General features: G+C 39.4%; 1 protein-coding gene across 1 annotated transcript; it reads right to left on the bottom strand.

Moving 5' to 3' along the window:
* Positions 1-1746: 1746 nt before the first annotated feature.
* On the bottom strand, positions 1747-20984 carry cers1.S (ceramide synthase 1 S homeolog). The gene is made up of 7 exons (XM_018239864.2): positions 20155-20984; positions 12498-12657; positions 9841-10021; positions 7706-7867; positions 7455-7602; positions 3720-3865; positions 1747-2570 (listed from the first exon to the last, which is right to left on the bottom strand). The coding sequence occupies exons 1-7, from the start codon at positions 20380-20382 to the stop codon at positions 2528-2530; spliced, it is 1068 nt and encodes a 355-aa protein (XP_018095353.1). The 5' UTR covers positions 20383-20984; the 3' UTR covers positions 1747-2527.
* Between the last annotated feature and the right edge of the window lie 2126 nt (positions 20985-23110).

Raw genomic sequence — 23110 nt, 5'->3', positions numbered from 1 at the left:
GCATCAGCAGTCAGGAGGATATAAAATACTTTTTTTGTTTAATACATAAACAACTGACGGATCACTCAGATCCCTGCTGCCTAGGCACATGGCCTTGGATGTCAGTATAAAAAATACAACCCTGTCTGCCTAAATTCTGACTCCTGATGTGAATCTCATGCACAGAGAAAATATTTGGACAGTTATTTTTCATCCTGGAATGAGTCCAGTTGTTGGATCTAATAGACTTGGGTTTTTTTTTTACAAAAATCCAAACATTTCTCGCTATTTTCTTAAAACCACTTTGACCAAGCTCCTGTGCACATATTCACCGTATTTATCAATAAACTAACTTGAAAAGACTCCAAAAAATGCAGAATCATACATTTTTTTGGATTTGTCGCCCAATGTCAATATTTTTGGATTAACGCTTGAAAACCACAAATTCTTCGAATGATTGTACGAAATCCAGAGCTGATCATGATATCTTGCAATTGTAAACAGGACATCTGCCATTGACTTCTACATGAACATGGCAGGTTTGGGATAGAGTACTTTTTTTATTTGGACTTTAGCAGCCTCGGGGTGTAATAAATCTTGAAAAATTCAAGTTTTTTTTTTTTTCTAAGAAAAAATGATGTTTTACCCTTTAAAACTCCGACCGGAAAAAAAATCAGGCTTTAATAAATAACTCTCTTTTCGATTCTGTATGGTGCACTGCTTCCATACTACAACCTTTATTGTTGGTGCAATGACCAACAATGTTTGGATGCAATCATTTGTTTATGAGTACAGGAATAAGATCCCTTATCCGGAAAGCCGATATCCAGAAAGCTCTGAATTACGGAATGGCTGTCTCCCATAGACTCCATTTTATCCAAATTTTTAAAAATGATTTCCTTTTTCTCTGTAATAATAAAACGGTAGCTTGTGCTTGATCCCAACTAAGATATAATTAATCCTTATTGGAAGCAAAACCAGCCTATTGGGTTTGTTTAATGTTTAAATGAATTTCTAGTAGACTTAAGGCATGAAGACCCAAATTACGGAAAGATCCGTTATCCGGAAAACCCCAGGTCCGGAGTATTCTGGATAACAGGTCCCTGTACTTCACATATGAGGGGAGTTATCCTGTTTCTGGCACAGGTACTCAGATAGATACCCTCTTTTGAATCCTCTATAAATGTAAAATTATGTCTAATATTGTATATAATATTTTAAGTGTGTTGCCAGAGGTTAGTGGGCACTAATGCAAATGTCAGGGTCTTGCAGCAACAAATTGTATCCTTCGGGTCAGAGCTTTTTATTCCATGATAAATTACAATATTTCACAGGTCCCCTTTAAGCCCCAGGGACTGGGACTCATGTTTCTGTTCTGCTTATATGCTGCTCTAACATATTGAAATATTGCAGAAAATGGTCAGGTTGCATGAAGGCTCATCTACTCTTCAGGCTTAGAGCTGATTGCAAGATGAAATAAAGATTGTCTGTTGTATAAATTGGATGGCAAGTGTGTATGGCCTTATTTAATTGTGAGGAATCATACACTCTGGACAGTGCAGAGCAACTACATCTATTCCTTCTGCACAAGATGAATGTGAGTCCAGAATGTATGATTACTCACTGCAGTCAAACTGAATCCATGGTGTAAATGAGACCTAGAGCTTTTCCCAAAAAGCTGAAAATATCCACTTGTTGACTAACAAATACAATCCATGGAAAAAGTTTAAAATTCTGACTCAAATAAACAACAAACACTTTTTTTTAAAAATGATTATTCATTTAGTTACGCTTAGGAAACATAACACTGGTAATGATTAGAAAAGTCTTCTGGGAACCAAGATTATGGCACAGAATTACTAAAGAAATGTATGGAGATAAAAATGCATTAGTTTCTAGAAGTCTAGATAATTCTAGAAATATGAGTCTGTTAATGCCCTGAACCCCCTCATTGTGTATATATCTGGAAAAAATCTAGGAGGGCTGCTCATGGCTTCAGGCCTGGGTTATTGTGCAAGTCAATAAAAATTAAACTGTGATCCCTATTATACAATCACATTTCTGATTAGAAATGAGTCCACCCATTGATTACTATGGGGCTGCATCCTGGAGCTACAAATACAAAACCACATCAATCAGTTTTTTCCATAACTGCGCTATGTATTAGCCCTATCAGCTGTCTGACTCACGCTCTCACTGGCGGCTGACACTGCCTATTAAGTACATGTGAACAGCAAGACTTGCTGAGCAATAGCACTAGATGGGAAACCACAGCAAGGACAATAAAAGAAATTGACATGACATAAAGTGCAGTGCATCTTTAGTGAATCTGTACTGCTTTCATGTTTTCATAGTAGATAGTGTTAAATTCATTAGCTAGGTAAGAGATATAAATGAAGAAAAACATCCAAGTTTTAGCTAAGTGATTCAGTTCATTTTGACATGTTTTGTGTTGCGTGCCTTAACGTGGAGATGAAACTGCTTCGGTCGATGTTCTAACCACAAAAGGAATGAATGTGAGACGTGCGGGTTGTTATTCAATTCTCATCTAAATCCTCTTTTTCTTTACACATCCATTTGAATTAGATTGCCTAAAAAAAGATAAGAAAAGACGGTTAGATAAGAAACAGGAGTTAAGGCGGCCATGGATGTAGAGATCCGCTCGTTTGGTGAAGTCATGATCTGAGATCACTTTAGGCCAGATATCGATCAGGGAACTCGTCGGATGGTCCCACACTGGGGCCAATAACCTGCCTACTTGGTCTATCAGCAGCTTTTATCGGCCCATGTATGGGGGCCTTTCAGCAGGATTCGGCCGAATCCTTCTGTCCGCCTGAACCGAATCCTAATTTGCATATGGAAGAGGAGAGGGAAATCACGTGACTTTTTGTCACAAAACAAGGAAGTAAAAATGTTTTCAAAATAGTGGATTCAGTGCATCCCTACATATTACATCACAGAATGGTGGAGCAGTTGCATAGGGATGCTTTAAGTATTGGTAATTCTTAGTTCTGGGTGAGAAATGTAATTATGAAATGTGGTAATACATTTAGCAGCATAGTGCACACCGCATTATCAGATTTATCAAGGGTCGAATTTCGAAGTAATGGGAGTTTTTTTGAACTCCCATAACTTCAAAATACTGATAAAAAAAAGACCATCCGAAATTTATTAAAAAAAAAAATCGAAGTTCTTTTTTGCGGGTGAATAGGCTATATTCAATCGTTCGAATCGAAGTAAGATCGTATTCGATTCAAAGTATTTTCTGAAAAAACTTTGATTTTTCAAAGTCCACCAATTGACTCCAAATAGCTTATAGGAGGCCCCCCCATAGGCTAAAACAGCAATTCGCCAAGTTTTAGATGGCAAATGGTCGAAGTCAAATTTTTAAAGAGACATAATAAATTTCAATATTTGAATTTTCTATTTTTTTTTCAAGTTCGAATCTAATTTGGACTTTCTAGTGGAAATACACCAAAATAGCTCGAAATTCAAATTTTTCTACTTAGAATTTTCAATTCGACCCTTGATAAACCTGCCCCCAGGTGTTTTGCTTGCAGCTGTGTTTTTTTTTTTACAGAATCAAAATTCAGACACGGAATAGTGTCGTTTCATCATATTTCCCATTATCTATGCTAGAAGTAATAAATGATGGTGTATTGTTTACCATAATTTTCTAGGAAAATAGAAAGGTACTAACGGAGAGGTACTAAAAGCTACACTCTTTTTTTCGGACTTACCCATTGCTAAGATTGTCCTTGTGTCGGTTGTTATTGTTTTTTGCAGGGACTTCTATGTTTTGATTCTCACCATCATCATATTCTCTGACATCATTGACTTCTTGAATTTGCCCTGTTAACACTTTCATGACAAACATCACAATGTACTAAGGGGGCAAAAGAAAGACAAAATGTCTATATATACAGTATTAATCAGTAATTAAGCCATGATTGGCCTCCTGGGGGATACCCAAGAGAAAATGTCTTTGTACCACCAGTGTTAATAAATAGAGAGATAGAGACATATACCCTGCTTATAAGTTGTGGATAATGCCCAGGTATGCTCTCTTTTATATATACAGGAGTTGTAATACCGATTTTGGTGCACAGAATGTACATTACCTTATCTGAATATTCATATAGGGCAGTGCTGTCCAACTTCTGTGCTACAGAGGGCTGAAATTTTTCCGGCCTACTTAGTGGAGGGCCGATAATGGAAGCCAGTGTTGACCACTCCTTGTTTTTAAACCACACCTACTTTAAACCACACCCATGTCACCACAAGTTCATGTCCATATTAATAGCACACCAAAAAACCAAATGGTTGGTGCTCACTGCAGGGATATCATTTATCACTCATATGTGAAAAAAGTTGTCATATTAAGACATACCCTTAAATCCATATACCTCCTCCTCCCCTTGGATAACACAGCACCCCCCAGCACATAATTAAACTCCTTAGGGGCCCCTAACAATAATTTATTTTCAAATACTAACAAACTCCCAGAACAAATACCAGGCTTATGTTCCACAGGCAGAGCAGGGCACACACAGGCACAGCATGGCACACAGGGAGCATATGGAAGGCAGAACAGAGCAGGAGACAGGGAAACCTATCAGGACCAGTCTAAGATGTACTACATACAGTGACACAGTGCTGGTGCTCCATTAGCATTTTGTATAAAGTGTGAACAGGTGAACAATGTGGGCAGTTTCAGTCTTGGTCTCAGGTGTGGACAGTACAGGGCTTTAGGGGTGTGAACAAAAGTCACAAGTTTGAACAATACAGGAGGGTCACAGGAGTGAATAATACAGGGGATTAGTCTGAATTGCAGGGGCCAGTTAATCCCTGTAGTGATAACATTAAAATCTTACACATGGTAAGAAAACACAGCAGGTAGGTGGGGGGCCACACAAGGGGGGTCGCAGACCAAAAGCGGCCAGTTAGCCCGCCAGTTGGACAGCCCTGATATAAGGGATTACAATAGAGTCAGCAAATTGTTGCTAGCAGGGTGAGCAGAAGTATAAAAGGGACCAGTGCAGGTCCTGGATGATGCATCAATTTACTATAAACTGTATTTGCAAAAAAACACACTTTTCTAAAACTTTGGGTCCCTGAAAAGACTTTCTTCTTAATTAAATTACTATAGGGAGCTGCTGCTTATTTTATCTATCTTTGCAGCCTGAGCAACATTTTCAGCTCTTAAAGGAAAACTAAACCCCCAAAATGAACAGAACAGATATTATATTAAATTAAGTGGCATATTAAAGAATCTTACCAAACTGGTATATACATATTAAAGAAAATATAGCCCTTTTACATCTCTTGCCTTGAACCACCATTTCATGATGGTCTGTGTGCTGCCTCAGAGATCACCTGACCAGAAATACTACAACTCTAACTGTAACAGGAAAAAATGTGGAAGCAAAAGACAGAACTCTGGCTGTTAATTGGCTCATGTGACCTAACATGTATGGCTTGTTTGGTTTGTTTGTGTGCACTGTGAATTCAAGGGTCCCAAGGGGTGGTCCTTATTTTTTAAAATGGCAATTTTCTATTTATGATTACCCAGTGGCACATACTACTAAAAAGTATATGTCATATCTCAACAGGCAGACGGCACTTCTGGATAGGTTTATTGGGATAACTGCTGTTAACAACCTAACGCGTTTCGGGAATATATCCCTTAATCATAGGCCTATGATTTAGGGATATATTCCCGAAACGCGTTAGGTTGATTTTAATCCATTGATCGAAAGATTTTTCTATGACCAAAAAAACATAGGAAAGCCTATGGGAACCTTCCCCATAGGCTAACATTGCACCTCGGTAGGTTTTAGGTGGCGAAGTAGGGGGTTGAAGTTTTTTTAAAGAGACAGTACTTCGGCTATCGAATGGTCGAATATTCGAACGATTTTTAGTTCGAATCGTTCGATTCAAAGTCGTAGTCGAAGGTCGAAGTAGCCAATTCGATGTTCGAAGTTGCCAAAAAAAACATTCGAAATCCAAAGTTTTTTTTATTCTATTCCTTCACTCGAGCAAAGTAAATGTGCCCCTTATTGTTATTGTTACTTTTTTGTTGTTCATTCTTTCTATTTATAAATACTAGGGTCATTTGGATCTGAGCAGCCAGATTTCTGAAATTACAAACTAGAAAGCTGCTGACTAAATAACTCAAAAACCACAAATAAATTAGCAAATTGTCAATTTCAGAATTGTCAGAATATCTCTTTCTACATCATACTCATATAAAGTTAATTCAAAGGTTTACAACCCCTTTAAAGGAATAGTAACACCAAAAAATGAGAAAAAAGTGTCCTAAAGTAATTAAAATAAAATGTACTGTTGCCATGCACTGGTAAAAGTTCTGCTTTAGAAACACAACAATACTTTATATAAATGAGCTCCAGTGTAGCCATGGGGGCAGCCATTCAAAGCTACAAAAAGAGGAAATGGCACAGGTTACACCGCAGATAACAGATAAGCTCTGTAGTATACAATTGGATTCTACATATCTTATCCATTATATACTATGTGTCTTGTACTTCAATGACTGCTCTCATGGCTACACAGCAGATTGTTTATTTAAACTATAGTTGTGTTTCTGAAGCAAACACACCAGTTTTACCAGTGCAGGGCATCAGTCCATTATTTATTCATTCCTTAAAAACACATTTTTTATGTAACTTTTCCTTAAAGAAACCTGTGCTTTTTTGCTGTTCCTTGCTAAAATGCTAACTGAGAATTGATTCTCCTCTAGAATTATGGCAGACGCATTCTTCTACAGAAAGGTCACACTTGGATATGCCCCTGCTACAAGCCACAAGCAACTCCTAGCCTGTATAAGTGAATAGAGAATTAAGGAGCTCCCTTTTGGTGTACAGGTATGAAACATGTTATCCAGAATGCTCGGGGCCTGGAGTTTTCCAGATAAAGGATCTTTCCATAATTTGGATTTTCATACTTACTATTAGATTATAAATCTACTAGAAAATCATGTAAACATTAAATAAAACCAATAGGCTGGTTTTGCTTCCAATAAGGATTAAATATCTCTTAGTTTGGATCAAATACAAGGAACTGTTTTAGTATTACAGAGAGAAAGGAAATTTGGATTATTTGAATAAAATGGGAGACAGCATTTCATTTATTTGGAGCTTTCAGGGTAATGGGTTTCCTGATAACGGATCCCATTCTGTACTTTGTTTTCAGTTTTTGATAAATATTCTGGAGGATTCTAAGTGTTGCAGTCCAGCAACATCTGTGCACCAAGGGTAATATAAAGTGTTACATACAGTAAATTACAACTCTTTAATATGGAGTTATCAATGTGTCTGGTGATAGCCCCATACTGTGAGTACTTGTGCTCCGATAACCTCGGGAAACATGTCAAAGTATGAAAGAAATTGGACACTAAACCACTTTATATGTTTTCAGTTAATATAGCTACTATTAGCAAAGATGGTAATACTCACCAAAAACCAATATATATTCATCAGTGTCAACACAAAAAGCAGACTGTTAAAAAAGAAATAAAAAGGGATGTTTGGATTGGACTCAAGGCTTGAATAACAGGTAGCATAGAGAACTTTCTGAGGAAACCAGAACAATCGGAACCAGAACCTGGAAGAAGAGGAGAACACATTTAGGGTTTAGTAAACTGCAGGACAAACCTTAGTGCCAGGTGTATAAATGATTGTTGGGAATTGTCCAAGAGCATTCTCACCAGCTCATGCCGAATGTCACACAGCCAGCATCAGAAATGAAGTCATTAACTTTGTGGTATTTCCCACCCCTGGTTTTAAAGTAGACATTTAGCTTAGTGAATTCAAGCTGTATGTCATTAATGTCATGGAGGAAGAGAACAAGGATTCCAATGTTGTGATACCTGCAAAAAAAGAAAGTTAGAGTATAATGTAATCCTGCAGTAGAGGCATGGAGCTCATCATCTTTGATCTGGAGGCTATTGTGGATTTTTAATGTGCCCAATAAAAACATAAACATGTAAGGGTCATTTAATATGTGTAAAGAAGAGCACAAGGTGCAACATTTTGCACTATGTGGCACATGGGTCAGTATGGAATTTTGATGCACCTGTATTTATTATACTCTCTCTGTTGAAGGCAATGAGAACACTCGTTGTTACTGCTGCTGGTACATGCAGACCTTTTCATTACCAGCAATTTTAACTGTGTCCCCTAAGAAACCAGACCTTACACCCTTGTCAGAGAACTCACACTTCTTCTGCCTTTTGGTAAGCTGACTGATTATAGTAGAGAGATGATAAGCAGTTTCAGGCTTGGATTCAAAAACTGTGTGCCACTAGGTTGCTTGCACCCCACACCCAACCCGCTCACACAATCTCACACCCCCCTGACCCGCTTGCAACACCCTCCCCCCTTCCACAACCCCACTCACTCCCTCGCCTTAGCAGCTCCCCCTTTTTGAAGTCCCCAGTTGTTTGATGCGGCGAGTGGGAGGCATGTCGCCCCCAGCTGTAGGCCTGGTCCTTTGTGGTTTGCACACAAATTCAGGCCTGAGCAATTTTGTGACCATACATTCAGTATTTATGCACAGCTGAATGTACAAGCTAAGTTACTATTGCAGAGGTAATTAATAATATATTCAATTCGTAATATTTTCATTAGACAAATACAAGGGCAACATAATAAAAAATAAGCATATGAGATTATCTATAATGTTCTCTGCCTTATCTCTCAACATTTTATACATGTTTTTTCTTATCACTCTAGGTATAACCCTGCTGGCCCTGTTTCTTCAAATTACTACTGCTGCATTTAATGCGTCATTGCTCAACCTGCACATATATGAACCAATGACAGGGGATGCTTTTTGACAAAGATACCTGGGGGAACATTTACTAAGGGTCGAATATCGAGGGATAATTAACCCTCGATACTCGACCCTGAAATTGAAAGTGAAATTGGTTTTCATTTTTTATTATTTGTGTTTTTTTAGTTATTTAGCTTTTTATTCAGCAGCCCTCCAGTTTGCAGTTTCAGCAATCTGGTTGCTAGGGTCCAAATTACCCTAGCAACCATTCTTTGATTTGAATAATAGACTGGAATATGAATAGGAGAGGAGCTGAATAGAAAGATGCGTCATCATTTGCATTTGTTTTTTAGATGGGGTCAGTGACCACATTTTTAAAGCGGAAAAGAGTTAGAAGAGAAAGGCAAATAACGAATAAACTATAAAATATAAATAAAGACCAATTGAAAAGCTGCTTAGTATTAGATATTCTATAACATACTAAAAGTTAACTTAAAGTTAAACTACCCCTTTAATATAATTTATTGTGCCAGATGGAGCTCATCATCTTTGATCTGGAGGCTATTGTGGATTTTTAATGTGCCCAATAAAAACATAAACATGTAAGGGTCATTTAATATGTGTAAAGAAGAGCACAAGGTGCAACATTTTGCACTATGTGGCCTTCAAACTGGAACACACAAACCTGTGTCCCTGCGATGAGTACGTTGCTGCCTGCTGAGGGACAGGTGGGATGAGGCACCTAGGCATTCCCACTCCCACCCTTTAACTCACTTGTCATTCAGACAGGTAGGTTAGAGAGAGCACACAAACACATCTTTCTCTGGATTTTTGTCTGAAAGGGCAGCCAGACTGTTGACAGACGTGCTTTTTCAATGAGCACTGATTGGTGAGTTTTGTATCCCTTAATGATCTTGTACTTCTGTCCATGGTCTATGTAAATGACGCCTGTATTGAAACTGCATAGTTTTCAAAAAAAAAAAACCAAAACGAGAACGAAAACATACAAAACTGTTCCAATGGAAACCTTTTGGAAATGAAGTATATACCCTGAAGTATCTGACTTACCTGAAAGCATATGAGAAAGTAATAAGAATGAATGTGACCAGGTGGTGCAGAATCATGACAACAGAGTCTTTCCTCCATGAGTCCATATAGAGGGTGGCATATGTGGAGTGTGCATAGAAACTACCTTGTATGAGATACACCAGGGCAATATCCCTGGGAACCTGCACTCCTGACTTCCAACCTGCATTCCATCAAGGAAAGAATGAGGATTAATATAGAAGCAAGACACAAATGTGCAGATGTTGTCGCCTGAAATGTCCGTATTCTCAGGTTTATTTTCCAAAATAATAATGGTGTTTTGTCATTTTCCTTTATAAAAGAAACTAAGGACAAGACATTGGCTACTGATTTATAAAGACTTGGCAATTTGATCCTGGGCAATAATCCTTAGCAACCAATCAGTGCTATGGGTGCCAGTTGTGGGTAGAACAATTTAAATCAAATATTTTATTGGCTTCCATGGATTAATGCCCATTAAAAGTTGAGGTTTAATAAAAAGGCCCCCTAGAGTGATTTAGAAATTAAGATTTCTTTGCTAATAGTCCTTGAGACTATTACTAAGTAGCACTAGTATACTATACCAAAGATACAAAAGCAAATAATAACATAAATAAAAATATTAATATTAAATAGAAATGTGTGCTGTTTAATGATTTATTTTACTGATGTCATTTTTCTAAAAAGTGCCCAGCAGGGTTCCCTCATGTCTGCAGTCATGTTAATATCAGCTGGGGCAGTCACTGGGCAACCCGGCAGCCTGCATTGCCCAAGCTGGTTTGCATCTCAAAGGAGGTGCCTTTGCTGAGTATCCTATAGATAGGTGATGACTGAACTGCAATACCTGTCAGTAAAGCCTACCACTATGGGTCTACCTCAATAATAATAGCATGAGAAAATCACTACTCCAGCAGAAAAACAAGTTATTTTGTATACTATAGTGTTCCCCTCACTAAAGACCTCTATACAACACTGCAGTCTTATTTGCTTTTGTGGCACGAGCCTTGTTATTATCCTGCAAAGCTATATTATTCAGTATTAGCAGCTATGTACATGTACAAGGTCTATAATCCTCTATCCAGGAGGCTTTAAAAACAAACTGGAAATGCGATTCCCCGGAGTACCTTGCAAAAGTATTCAGACCCTGGTTCAGTTCTCTCATTTTACTAAGAAACAAATCCATCTGTGATACTACAAATTCAAATAACTGAAACGCAAAATTAGTTTTTTAATTTGACTGTTTGAAAATAATATAATAAAAAAACAAAAATATTCTGTTTGCAAACGTAAACCCATGCTAAGGAAGTTCTACATTTGTGCATTTGAGAACCACTGATTTTCTATTGGCCTCTACCAGCAAATTACAAACAACTGCCCCATTGGGGATAAAAATGCTGCTGTTAATGGATCACTTTTTAGGATTTGAATCTGAGGGTCATCAAAACAATAAGGAACCTTATGAGACAAGCAAAAAATCAATCCGCTCAGCTGAGTAGATCAGACTGAAATGAAGGAGAATCAGTCAACAATATAAAAGCTGCTCTGCATAAGACTGACCTTTATGGGCACAAAAGCAGAAATTACTCAAAAAAACGTGAAAGCACATCAGAAAGCATACCTAACCTTTGCATGACCTAACCTTTTTGTGCATTGTATACAGTGGAAATGCAAATAATGGTATTAAATAATGTGAAACATATAGCCACATATTTGAGGTTGGTACATCCCAAAACATGGAAAAATATAAGCAAAAGGGTTAGGTTTTAAATTTAGCCAACAAACCAGACTGTGATAAAAATATGTATTAATGCCGCCTTTATTCTGTTGCAAATGCAGAGTTAATACACTTCTAGTGGCACTTTTGTATTATACCAATTGTCCTGTCTGAGCCATGCCCCAAACCCTGTGCCCATGATTACAATGAGACCATGCTGCCAAAAAGCCAGCAGGTAAGTGTCTCAGATGTAACCTGCTTCTAGAGAGCTACAAACATACATAATTATTCCATTATTTCACACAAAACCAATGTAGCAAATATTTAAAGGAATTGTTCCGTGTAAAAATAAAAACTGGGTTAATAGATAGGCTGTGCAAAATAAATGATTCTAATATAGTTATTTAGCCAAAAATGTAATGTATAAAGGCTAGAGTGACTGGATGTCGAACATAATAGCCAGAACACTACTTCCTGCTTGTTAGCTTTCTTGGTTTCCACTGATTGGTTACCAGGCAGTAACCATCAGAGACTTGAGGGGGGGCACATGGGTCATATCTGTTGCTTTTGAATCTGAGCTGAATGCTAAGGATCAATTGCAAACTCACTGAACAGTTATGTACCATGTGCCCCCCCCCCTTCAAGTCACTGACTAACTCAGAGTTAGAGAGCTGAAATGCAGAAAGAAGTGTTCTGGCTATAATGTTACACAACCAGTCAATCCAGTCTTTATACATTATATTTTTGGCTTACTAACTATATTAGAAACATTTTTTTTACAGCCTATTTACCTAATTTTTATTTTGACACTGAGCTTTATAATATGCAGTTATATGCCACTTTTATTTGTTTGACCCAAACAAAAACACTGTGACTTTGTTCTGCACTGGAAGACTGTCTGGTTACAGTTACTTATTAGACTATTTATAAGCAGCCCTGGTCATACCATGAAAGGAAGAAGAAGGGTCATGGAAGAAATTGTACTCAGTGAAGAACAGGAGGTAAAAGCTGTAGGACCAAGAAATGGTGTAGAAGAGGAGCTTCCAGGCACTTTCCGGAACCTTACTGGCTTCTTTTGGGTGCAGCTGACACCAATGAGCAAACGGCTGTAGATACAACAGAAGAAGAAATTCTTTAAAACTAAGCAGGCCGTTTGCAAATTCAATTCATGATCTGCACCCCAGTGACTTTACAAACAGTAAGAAGTAAATCATACGGATATTATTCACCTTGCATCTTCTGCTATCTCCTACTAATTTTACAGTCAGATACTAGACTAATTTTATTTACAACCTCCCCAAATAAAGTACCAGTTTTTCAGGGGTTTTAGAGATGCAAATATAAATGGACTGTAGTTGTGTCTTAAACTGATAAAGTCAAGAAAAATGTAGCCTGTTAGGATTGGGTTTCTACCTCCAAATACAGTACAGGACACAAACTGTCAGCTGTGGAGGAGTTGCACTGGTGATATTAATAAAAGCATGTGTGGCATACAGGCTGTACCCTTCTCTCTAGTTGAGTAATTAAGCAAAAATGGACTCTACAAATACAAAGTTGTGAGAAGGCAACAGGAAACTACTGGAGGCACCATTTTTGTGATTGATTTTGTGATTAATCTTGTGTTTGCATTTTATTTTGACTTTGATTATGATTTGGACTAAGATTTGGATGTTAAACTTGACTTGATTTCAGCTCTGCTATACCTCTCTGCTAGAGAGTGGCGCGTCACGTGCAATTAGTACAGTCTTGCCTCGACAAAGCTCTGTATTGGGAAGCGCGTTGGCGTCACTCTGCTTTATTTGAAATCCTTTTAATGGTAATTTATTACGTAACTTTATCACAGTCCGATACTTTGAAAACTAGTGGGGTGGTGAAACGCTTTAGCCTGCTGCTCGGTTTACTTTCCTTTTGTACTTCTTCCCTTACTACTTTCTCAAAAGGCCGTGGTTTTGTAGACTCCACCATCTACAATTTTCTTATTCCTCCTATTCTCATTAATCAAGCAGTTGGGTGTCTTTATCCTTTTCAATTGATGGTCACTTTTAAATATTTTTAGAATCTACTTTAGTCTATTATTAACTTATATTTATTAGCACTGCACTTTATATCACCAGTATATTATCACTCAATTTAAATTAATTGTTTAAATTGTCCTCAGTCTTAATCTAATTATTAATAATCAATTTATTAAACCAATGAATTATATCTCACCAAAGGAGAGTAGTATTTATCTAGGTGTTTTTAAATTTTAAAATGGTGGGATTTTCTAATTAAATGTCCTAATCAATTTATGGGGATTAATTAATTCATTTGCACTGCACTTTATAATTTAATATTATTTATTAATCAAGTGATTTAACCCACTCATGACTTGATTTTTGATTATTGAAACTTACCAGTAGCTGCTGCATTTCTCACCCTAGGCTTATACTCGAGTCAATAAATTTTCCCAGTTTTCATAGGTAAAATTAGGTACCTCGGCTTATACTCGGGTCAGAATATATATACGATACTTTGTTCTCACCCCACCTCCCAATAACACAAAGGCAATTGTCAATATTGTATATCTATTGATAACATTTATGAATTTTCATGGTATGTAAACATCCACAAGAAACTATTTTCAATAAAATGTTTAAACCCGAAAAAAAAAAAAAAAGCATGTGTGGCAACCTTTGTGATGTAGTAACTGATGCTTCTGAAAATGTATTGTTGCCACAATATTTTGCAGTTTCTCTGCCAAAATTTTGCAGCCATTATGAAAATTCATTGGGCTTTTTATATTGATGTTTATCATACATCATTTTTTGCTGTATGATGAGACTTTGGAGCATTTGACTACTACTTTTAATCTGTTAATTTCTGCCACAATTTAATATCCTTAATTCTATCATATTTGTCCAAAGGTAACCCAGGCAGAGATATTGTTCACATTTCTGCGCACAGTAATTATGCAGCCCCTTTTGAAGGCCGATAATGTAATTATTAATTCCTGAACATCTTTATGTTCAAAGTGAATTCCATAAAAAAGAACACTCTGCCACTCACAAGTACATATGGTAGTATTTTGAAAAGGTAAACAAAAAGTTGCTAAAAAAAAAAATATATATAGTAATACAAGTGTTACATACAAGTAATATAGTGTAACCTAAGAGCAAGACAGACAGAATTTCAAGTGAAATTTAAACGTTTCACTATGGAGGCAATTAAGCAGCAGTCAGATGCTCACTAGAGACACTTGCTAGAATGATGCTCATCAAAAACATAACTGCATATGAAACAGATCAGCTTCTACTTGTATCAAAATACCTTGTTGTGAAAACCCATCATTCTGTATCAGCAATGATGACGTCTCCCATGCCCATTCCCAACATCAAGTCTCAGTGCTGATGTGGCAGATCAGATAGGGTTGACCTACTTTGCCTAGCATATGCCCTTTAAATATATACAGGTATGGGATCCAGAAAACTCCGAATTACAGAAAGGCCATTTCCCATAGACTCCGTTTAATCCAAATTTAAAAAAATGATTTGTCTGTAATATTAAAACAGTACCTTGTACTTGATCCAAACTAACATTTAATGAATCCTTACTGGAAGCAAATTTAGCCTTTTTGGTTTAATTTAATGTTAACATGATTTTCTATTAGATTTAAAGTGTGGAGATCCAAATTAGGGGAAGATCTGGATAACCCCATGTTCCAAGAATTCTGGATAACAGGTCCCATACCTATATATAGATTTTCTTTGTTAAAATGTATTTTGTATATCTTTCGCATTACTTAAGAATTGCTTTTCATGGTGTAGACCAGTGATCCCCAACCAGTAGCTCGTAGGCAACATTTTGCTCTCAAACCCCTTGGATGTAGCTCCCATTGGCCTCAAACAGGTGCTTATTTTTGAATTTCAGGCTTGGAGGCAAGTTTTAGTTGCACAAACACCAGGTGCACTGCCAAACAGAACCTCAATGTAGGTTGACAACCCACATAGGAGCTACTAAATGGCTAATCACAGCCCTTATTTGGCATCCCAGGAACATCTTTCATGTTAGTGTAAAGGTGGCCATACACGGGCCGATAAAAGCTGCCGACAGACCGTGTCGGCAGCTTATTGGCCCGTGTATGGGGGCCCCCGACGGGCTTCCCCGATCGAGATCTGGCCGAAAGTCGGCCAGATCTCGATCGGATGGGATTAAAAATCCCGTCGGATCGCGGCCGCATCTGTTCGTTGATGCGGTCCCGCGATCCGACCGCCCGTTTGGCGAACGCTAGGATCCGATCGTTGGGCCCTAGGGCCCACGATCGGATCAGCCCGATATTGCCCACCTCAAGGTGGGCATATCGGAGGGAGATCCGCTCGTTTGGCGACATCGCCAAACGAGCGGATCTATCCGTGTATGGCCACCTTTACTCCTCAACTCATTTTACTCCTGAATGTTGCTCATGGGTTCTAAAGGTTGGGGATCCCTGGTGTAGACGGATGCAGTATAGATGGTGGATTCATATAAGTTTGAACAAAAAAATATTGCCCTAGGAAAATGTGACAGCTTAGCTATTCATAGGCAAGTATGGCAGCCAATAGAAAGTACATATTCTCTACAAAAAGAAAGCTAACTTGTCAAATATAAGAGAAAATCAATGTACGAAGAGGAAGCCTTCTGTGAAGTAAAACAGATTTTCTCTTCTTTCTCTCATTCCATTCTTTTTTTTCCCATTAAATCTCGCATCTTCTAATGTTTTCCCAGGGGTTATAATGAAAAATTTCAATCCATTGTCATGTGCATGGCCCTGTATGTTATCCTACTGTATGGCTATGTGTTGGATTAATAAACAAATCTTTAAAAAAAAAAAAGTAAAACAGATTTTTAATAATGATACAACCAAACAGTCAACAAAATGGAGTGTGGAGAGACAGGGGAAATGGGTGTTTCTCTAGTCAGCTTTCTATGTTTAGCTAGAGAAGTAACAGTACCTCTTGTGTTCTCAGCAGTTTCCCCATTCTGCACTATGAACTCTGGCTAAAATTAGGAACTGGCGCCTAGAACACATGAACATTATACATGTTAGCTACACAGCATGCTCCATATGAAACATGGAATGTTTAAAGTCAATTTATTTATTAACACGATAACAACTGTGTAAATGTAAGTCTTTTTTTCCCCAAATCAGTTTACATAAAGAACATTTTTATTGGTAAAATCCATGAAAAACTTGTATGTATCATCACAAATGTGACAAATATGATAAAATAAGGGAATTTCACGTACATATTTCAATGCAGATCATTTTCCAGCAACTGCTTCACTTTCCATAAAGTAAATGAATATTTTCCATGTGTAATGAATGCATTAATGGGTAATTCTCTGTTGCCTCAAAATCCTGCAACACACTGGAATACAATTGAATTACAATCTTTTATAAATAGGCACCAATGGGAGTAAGTAGTCTACTCTGCAAACATCATGCCTGAATGCCAAGCAATTAGCCAGTACAAATAGGAGCCCAGGGTTGTGTGAGGAGAGACCCATTCCACAGGATAAAAAAAAACACCTCTCCTAAGAAAAAGAAGATTGAGGGAGAAGTTTTCTTTATTGCTTTGATAGAAGGAAAGCAAAATGCTATTGAAGGAGAAGTCTGATTTTAGACTTAATACAAGGCTTATCCTTGAATAAAGTAAGTGTTGCTATGGAAATGCCAACGGATGCTGAAGTTGCTACTGGTAACTGCTATGCAGCTGCAACTATTCATTTCACCCCATCCATTTCAGCCCTCTCCCCAATTCACCATTACGCTGGCTGGGGGGGAGGTAGAAAACTCTCATGTGGTTTAACAGAGACTGGCAGAAAGCTGTCATTTTTCACAGTAGATTCTTGTACAAATATGATAAACTAGTGATGATATATTCGTTTTGACTGGTTAAAGATTACATAAGCGTCAACCTTTCTGCTGTGTGGAATAACAGATAATTATTCGGCAAACTGTAATGGGAACTGGCCCCTGACATCTTACAGCAGTGGTTCTCATACCATAGGGCTGGTCACACTGGGGGGGGGGGGGGTCCTGGAGAAGTGACAAGGTACACGTAGACTGAAGGTTTATTTGGGGGAGATTTGGGGAGAATGGCAACTTCCCCTGACAAATACACGAGAGGCCAGCATAAAAGTAAATTAAGGAGAAATTTGGAAGGAAAACGTATTTGCTGTAATAGATATTATTGGAACTGTGGATGAATGACTGAACCACCAATGGATAAGGGGGGCCCTGAACTAGGGTTCCCATCTTTTTGCCCTGTGGAATCCAGGAACTGGGCAGGGGGGCGGGCCGTGATGCGGAGGGGGGGGGACAGTGACGCACCTGGGGTGGGGCTGTGCCATCAAGGACAGGGTTATGATTGGCCGGTCACTTATTATAGGAATTCCTGCCCGGTTTTCCTAATTTGGAAAACCGGGCAGGTAGTTTTGACCCGGGCAGCCCTTCAAAAAATCGGCAGGTGGCAACCCTAAATCATTGCATAATTGGGAGTCCATGCATCTGATTTCTGTATACAGGGCCGGATTTATATAGTGGGTGCCCCTAGGCCCACTACCGTTCTTCGCCCCTGTCCCCTCCAGGCGGAGAGGAGCAATGAGGATTGGCGCACGGGAAATTAAAAAAATTATTGTATCTCCAACGCATCTCCAGTGTTTTTGAACCAATGTGGGTGTGGTTGGGCAGCATGCCGCCCCCCTAAAATCCTGCCACCCTAGGCCCGGGCCTAGGTGGCCTTTCCACAAATCCGGGCCTGTCTGTATATCTTTCACCACAGCCAGAGGGACATGCCCCGGTTCCAAAGGCAGCCAATAAGAAAAATTTAAGATATATGTCCCAAGGCTTGTATTTAGTAAAAATAATTTATTTATTAAAGTTCATATTTAAAAGTTAGATACATACTGACCCCACATGGCCCACCTTACGCGTTTCGCACCCTTCGGCACTTAGTCATAGGTGGCAACCCTACCCCGAAAAAAAGGTTGTACCAAACAGGGCTTGAACTGTAAAAATCGGACAAATCTCTGGACTTAAAGGAATTGTTCAGTATATAAAGAAAACTAGGTAAATAGATAGGCTGTGCAAAATAAAACATGTTTCTAATATAGTTAGTTAGCCAAAAATATAATGTATAAAGGCTGGAGTGACTGGATGTCGAACATAATACCCAGAACACTACTTCCTGCTTTGCAGCTCCCTTGGTTTCCACTGATTGGTTATCAGGCAGTAACCGATAAGTGACTTGAGGGGGGGCACATGGGTCATATCTGTTGCTTTTGAATCTGAGCTGAATGCTGAGGGTCAATTGCAAACTCACAGAACAGTTATGTCCCATGTGCCCCCCTTCAAGTCGCTGACTAACTCAGAGTTAGAGAGCTGAAAATCACGAAGTTGTATTCTGTTCAGTTATGTTAGACATCCGCTCACTCCTTTATACATTACATTTTTGGCTGACTAACTATATTAGAAACATGTTTTATTTTGCACAGCCTATCTATTTACCCAGTTTTATTTTTAGATTGTACTGTTCCTTTAAAGGAGAAGGAAACCCTTTTGCAAAAAACCCTGTATCCCCCCACCCCACGAAGAGCCCCCCCCTCCTCCCCCCAGGCTAACTACCCCCCGCGGAAATGCCCCATACTCCATACTTACCCCTCGGCGCAGATTCTTCCAGCGGAGTTCCACTCATCCATCTTCCGCCTCCTCTGTAAGCTGACTGGGGATTGGTATTTCTGCGCATGCGCAGTTGGAGCAGTTCGCCGGTTTGCGACAACTGCACATGCACGGAATTACACGGAAATTGGCAATCTCAGTTTACAGAGGATGCGGAAGATATATGCGTGGAACTCTGCTGGAAGCATCTGCGCCAAGGGGTAAGTATGGAGTATGGGGCATTAACTACAGTATGTGTATTCATTTTGTTGAGTGTTTCACAAACTCTGTGATTGAAATTTTGTTATTTTCCAGCTTGATTGCAGGCTATCATGGCTTTGTGGCCTACATGTCACAATATGTGATCCCTGCCCTCCTTACGCCAACAGTTTTGTGTATTTGAGAAAGTAATTGAAAAATATAGCCTAATAATATTAAGCTGAAAATTTAAGTGAAAGGGGTTTCTGGCTGATTCATATACTGATTGCAGGTATATACACGCTGCACACGTCCATAAATAACTCTAGGTGAATTTGATAGATTTGGCCTAAGGCTGTACTGCTGATTGTGTAGTAGAATGCGTGGATGAAATTGCATTAAGGGGATACATGATGCCAGAGGTAGTTATGGTGACAGGCAGCCAGCCTGATACTTTACTATTGGTAAAAATCCAAGGGTTCAGCATAGCAGAAGATGCCAATGCAAAATTGGATTATAAAAGATAATTGATATAGGTTTTTATTATAAGACAAATTTGTATTATTATTTTCTGGAAGATGACCATCCTTTAGTAGAAAGGTGTGTGGATGTGGATAATGCTGTCTAAGAGGGGTAGGTATTATTTAAGAAAGAGATGCCAGTTTGCTGCTCCTTAAAGTGCCAGGTTGTTCCCCTGCGCATTATTAACTGTCAGTCTGTCACTCACCTGGAAGATCCACCTTGTGGTTGCACTTCTTAAGCTAGTCCATAGCAATGCGGCTGTGATCAGACATAGGAGCTCTGCCCAGGTAAGGCTGGCATGTTTCTGCAGAGTAGCCAAGGACAACTCCCACCCACAGTCCTCACATTCTCTCAGGGCATCCATGAATCTGCCCCCACCTTGGAGCAAGATGTCCATGTAACTGGGAGCAGCGGGCAGCTGTAGTGCCTCCATACTTGGCACCGGGAAGATGCTAAAGATGCTTCTCCTGTATCTTGCGGAGATGAAGGGATTTTAGCAGCTAGTTAAATCCAAGCAAGCATGGTGCTGATGGAAAACAAATGGACGATTCAGATTTCCCCCACAATTCTCATTTGGTTGGTAGAATGCTGGTCCCCTGTCCCACCAACATTGTGCTCTGTGTGAATGGAGGAAGCAACTGTGTGGGAGTGAGGGGTTAGAGTTGCTAGTGGCCTCCTCGGCCTGTGGGAATAGTAACAGAGGGATGTGATACAGAACAGGGAGCAGTTCCAAGATAACCTTTAGATGGACTTGGATGCAGTGTCTGCAGCGCCCCCCGGGTCTTCTATTTTCAGTGATGGGTCAGTAAATCCCCCCTCCCTTTCAGACAGAAAAATCCAGATATGGGAGAGGGGCTGCTCCTTTTCTTGCGCTTTGTTGATAGCTAAGCATAAAGACGGTATCGCCTAAACGCACAGCTCCAGGCGCTCAGCAGAGGCGAGACACCGGCTCTTTGCAGGGGAGAGGTCCCGCCTTCATATGCATTCAACGCACGTTTGAACGAAGGGGAGGAGAGATGGTGCGACAGCCAATCAGAGTGGGGCTCGGAACCTGCATGATGTCCTAGACAGCTATGACTGTGGGATCCCGATTACATGTGCCGCAGGACTCAGATGGTGGCGTCTGACATGTATGTGTCTGTGTGTGAATGGAATGCTCCGCATGGCAGCTGGATTTGGCTCCTCTGACGGTTTATTTCCCATAGGTTTGCGACAGTAGCAGCATTCTCATCCCAATATTGAAATATATCACTATTAGCTCTTGCGTGCGACTGATATGCAGCAGAATAGCCTCTCTTTCTGGTCATTCTGCTTTTCCTGGAAAGTTCAGCGATTGCCTGTCACACAGGATCAGAACAACTGAAAGCATTGTTTCTGATTATAAAAGGAATCTAGTCTAGATACAAAACTGCAGCATACCTCCAAACTGTCCCTTTTTCAGAGGGACAGTCCCTCTTTTGACAGCTCAACCCGCAGTCCCTCATTTGTACTGGAAAGTCCCTCTTTTCTCTGCACTGAACAGCCAGAAAAAGAAACAAAGTTTCTCACTTAATTGGCTTTTAGCAGAGAGCCCAGAACAGCTAACAGGTGCAAATAAGATACAAATAAGATATAAGATACAATTTTGAGACACAAAAACACAGTTTAGATAAGGAGAAATATTTTCAAACTTTCATAACCTGCCAAATTTTGTAAAACAAACATGGTAATTAGGGGGTGTGGCCACAGAAAGGGGTGTGGTCAAAAAAATTGCTGCGCTACGTGCGGGAAAAAAATTTTTGTCCCTCTTTTTACTTCCAAAATGTTGGGAGGTATGCTGCAGCTTCCACTAGATGATATTATACTCCTCCAAGTGACTTTGCTATTGGGGTGTTAGGATTGCTCAGATTAGTTGTGGGCTATATAAATCTATCAGTGGTGTCTAGCAATACAGAGTAGTTTCTTTAAAGGTGCACTGCTTCTCAACACATTAATGATTTCCACTGTCCGACACTAAAGACTGAGGATTTGTACCTGGAGCCACTGGAGAGGAAGAACCCAATCCAAACTGTGGTGCTGCAGGTGTTACACGACAGTCTGTATCTAAGGCAGGGATCCCCAACCTTTTGAACCCGTGAGCAACATTCAGAAGTAAAAAGAGTTGGGGAGCAACACTAGCATAAAAAAAAATGTTCCTGGGGTGCCAAATAAGTGCTGTGATTGGCCATTTAGTAGCCCCTACGTGGATTGCAACCTACATTGAGACTCTGTTTGGCAGTGCACCTGGTTTTTATGAAACCAAAACTTGTCTCCAAGCCTGGAATTCAAAAATAATAGTCTGCTTTGAGGCCACTGGGAGCAACATCCAAGGGGTTGGAGAGCAACATGTTGCTCGCGAGCTACTGGTTGGGGATCACTGATCTAAGGGAAGGAGGAAAGAAATGCTGGTCCTGCTAGATCTGTGGAGGGGAATTTTTATTCCCTGAGCTGCAGTGTCAGTGCTCTTGTAGTGGCAACAAAAAAATATGGGTTTGATCTGTTAATTATTTCTACAATAATAAGTTTGAAGTGTTACCTTAAAACTAGGGATGCACCACTCGGCCGAATCCTTCTGTCTGGCCGAACTGAATCCAAATCCTAATTTGCATATGTAAATTAGGGATGGGGAGGGATATCACGTGACTTTTTGTCACAAAACAAGGAAGTAAAAAATGTTTTCCCCTTTCCACCCCTTTGCATATGCAAATTAGGGTTTGGATTTGGTTCGGTATTCGGCCGAATCTTTTGCAAAGTGGATTCGGTGCATCCCTACTTAAAACAACCACCACTATAACCAGGCACTGTCCAAACTAATAATCCTGAAATGGAAAAAGTTTTGTTGCCCCCAATTTCCCCAGAAGATACAACTAGATCTCATTTCAGTCTGAATTTAAATTATCCCTGTTGGTGGGTTCGGGCACCAAAGTGTTCTTTATGCGGTCAACTGGGATTTTTTTTTTTTACATTCACACATTTCTGTCCTGCATTTGCAGCTAAAATATACACATTGATTGGCCTAAAGAGAAATGGCACAACATTTTGTGGTCTGATGAAAGCAAGATTGTTATTTTCATGTCTACAGGCCATCGACGGTTTGTCAGACGACCCCTGAACCCAAAATTGAAGCCACAGTACACTGAAGA

Source organism: Xenopus laevis, chromosome 1S (genome assembly GCF_017654675.1).
Source record: "Xenopus laevis strain J_2021 chromosome 1S, Xenopus_laevis_v10.1, whole genome shotgun sequence".
Lineage (NCBI taxonomy): Eukaryota > Metazoa > Chordata > Amphibia > Anura > Pipidae > Xenopus > Xenopus laevis.
Note: the sequence above shows the minus strand (reverse complement) of the source record. Positions and strands in the feature narration are given on the sequence as shown.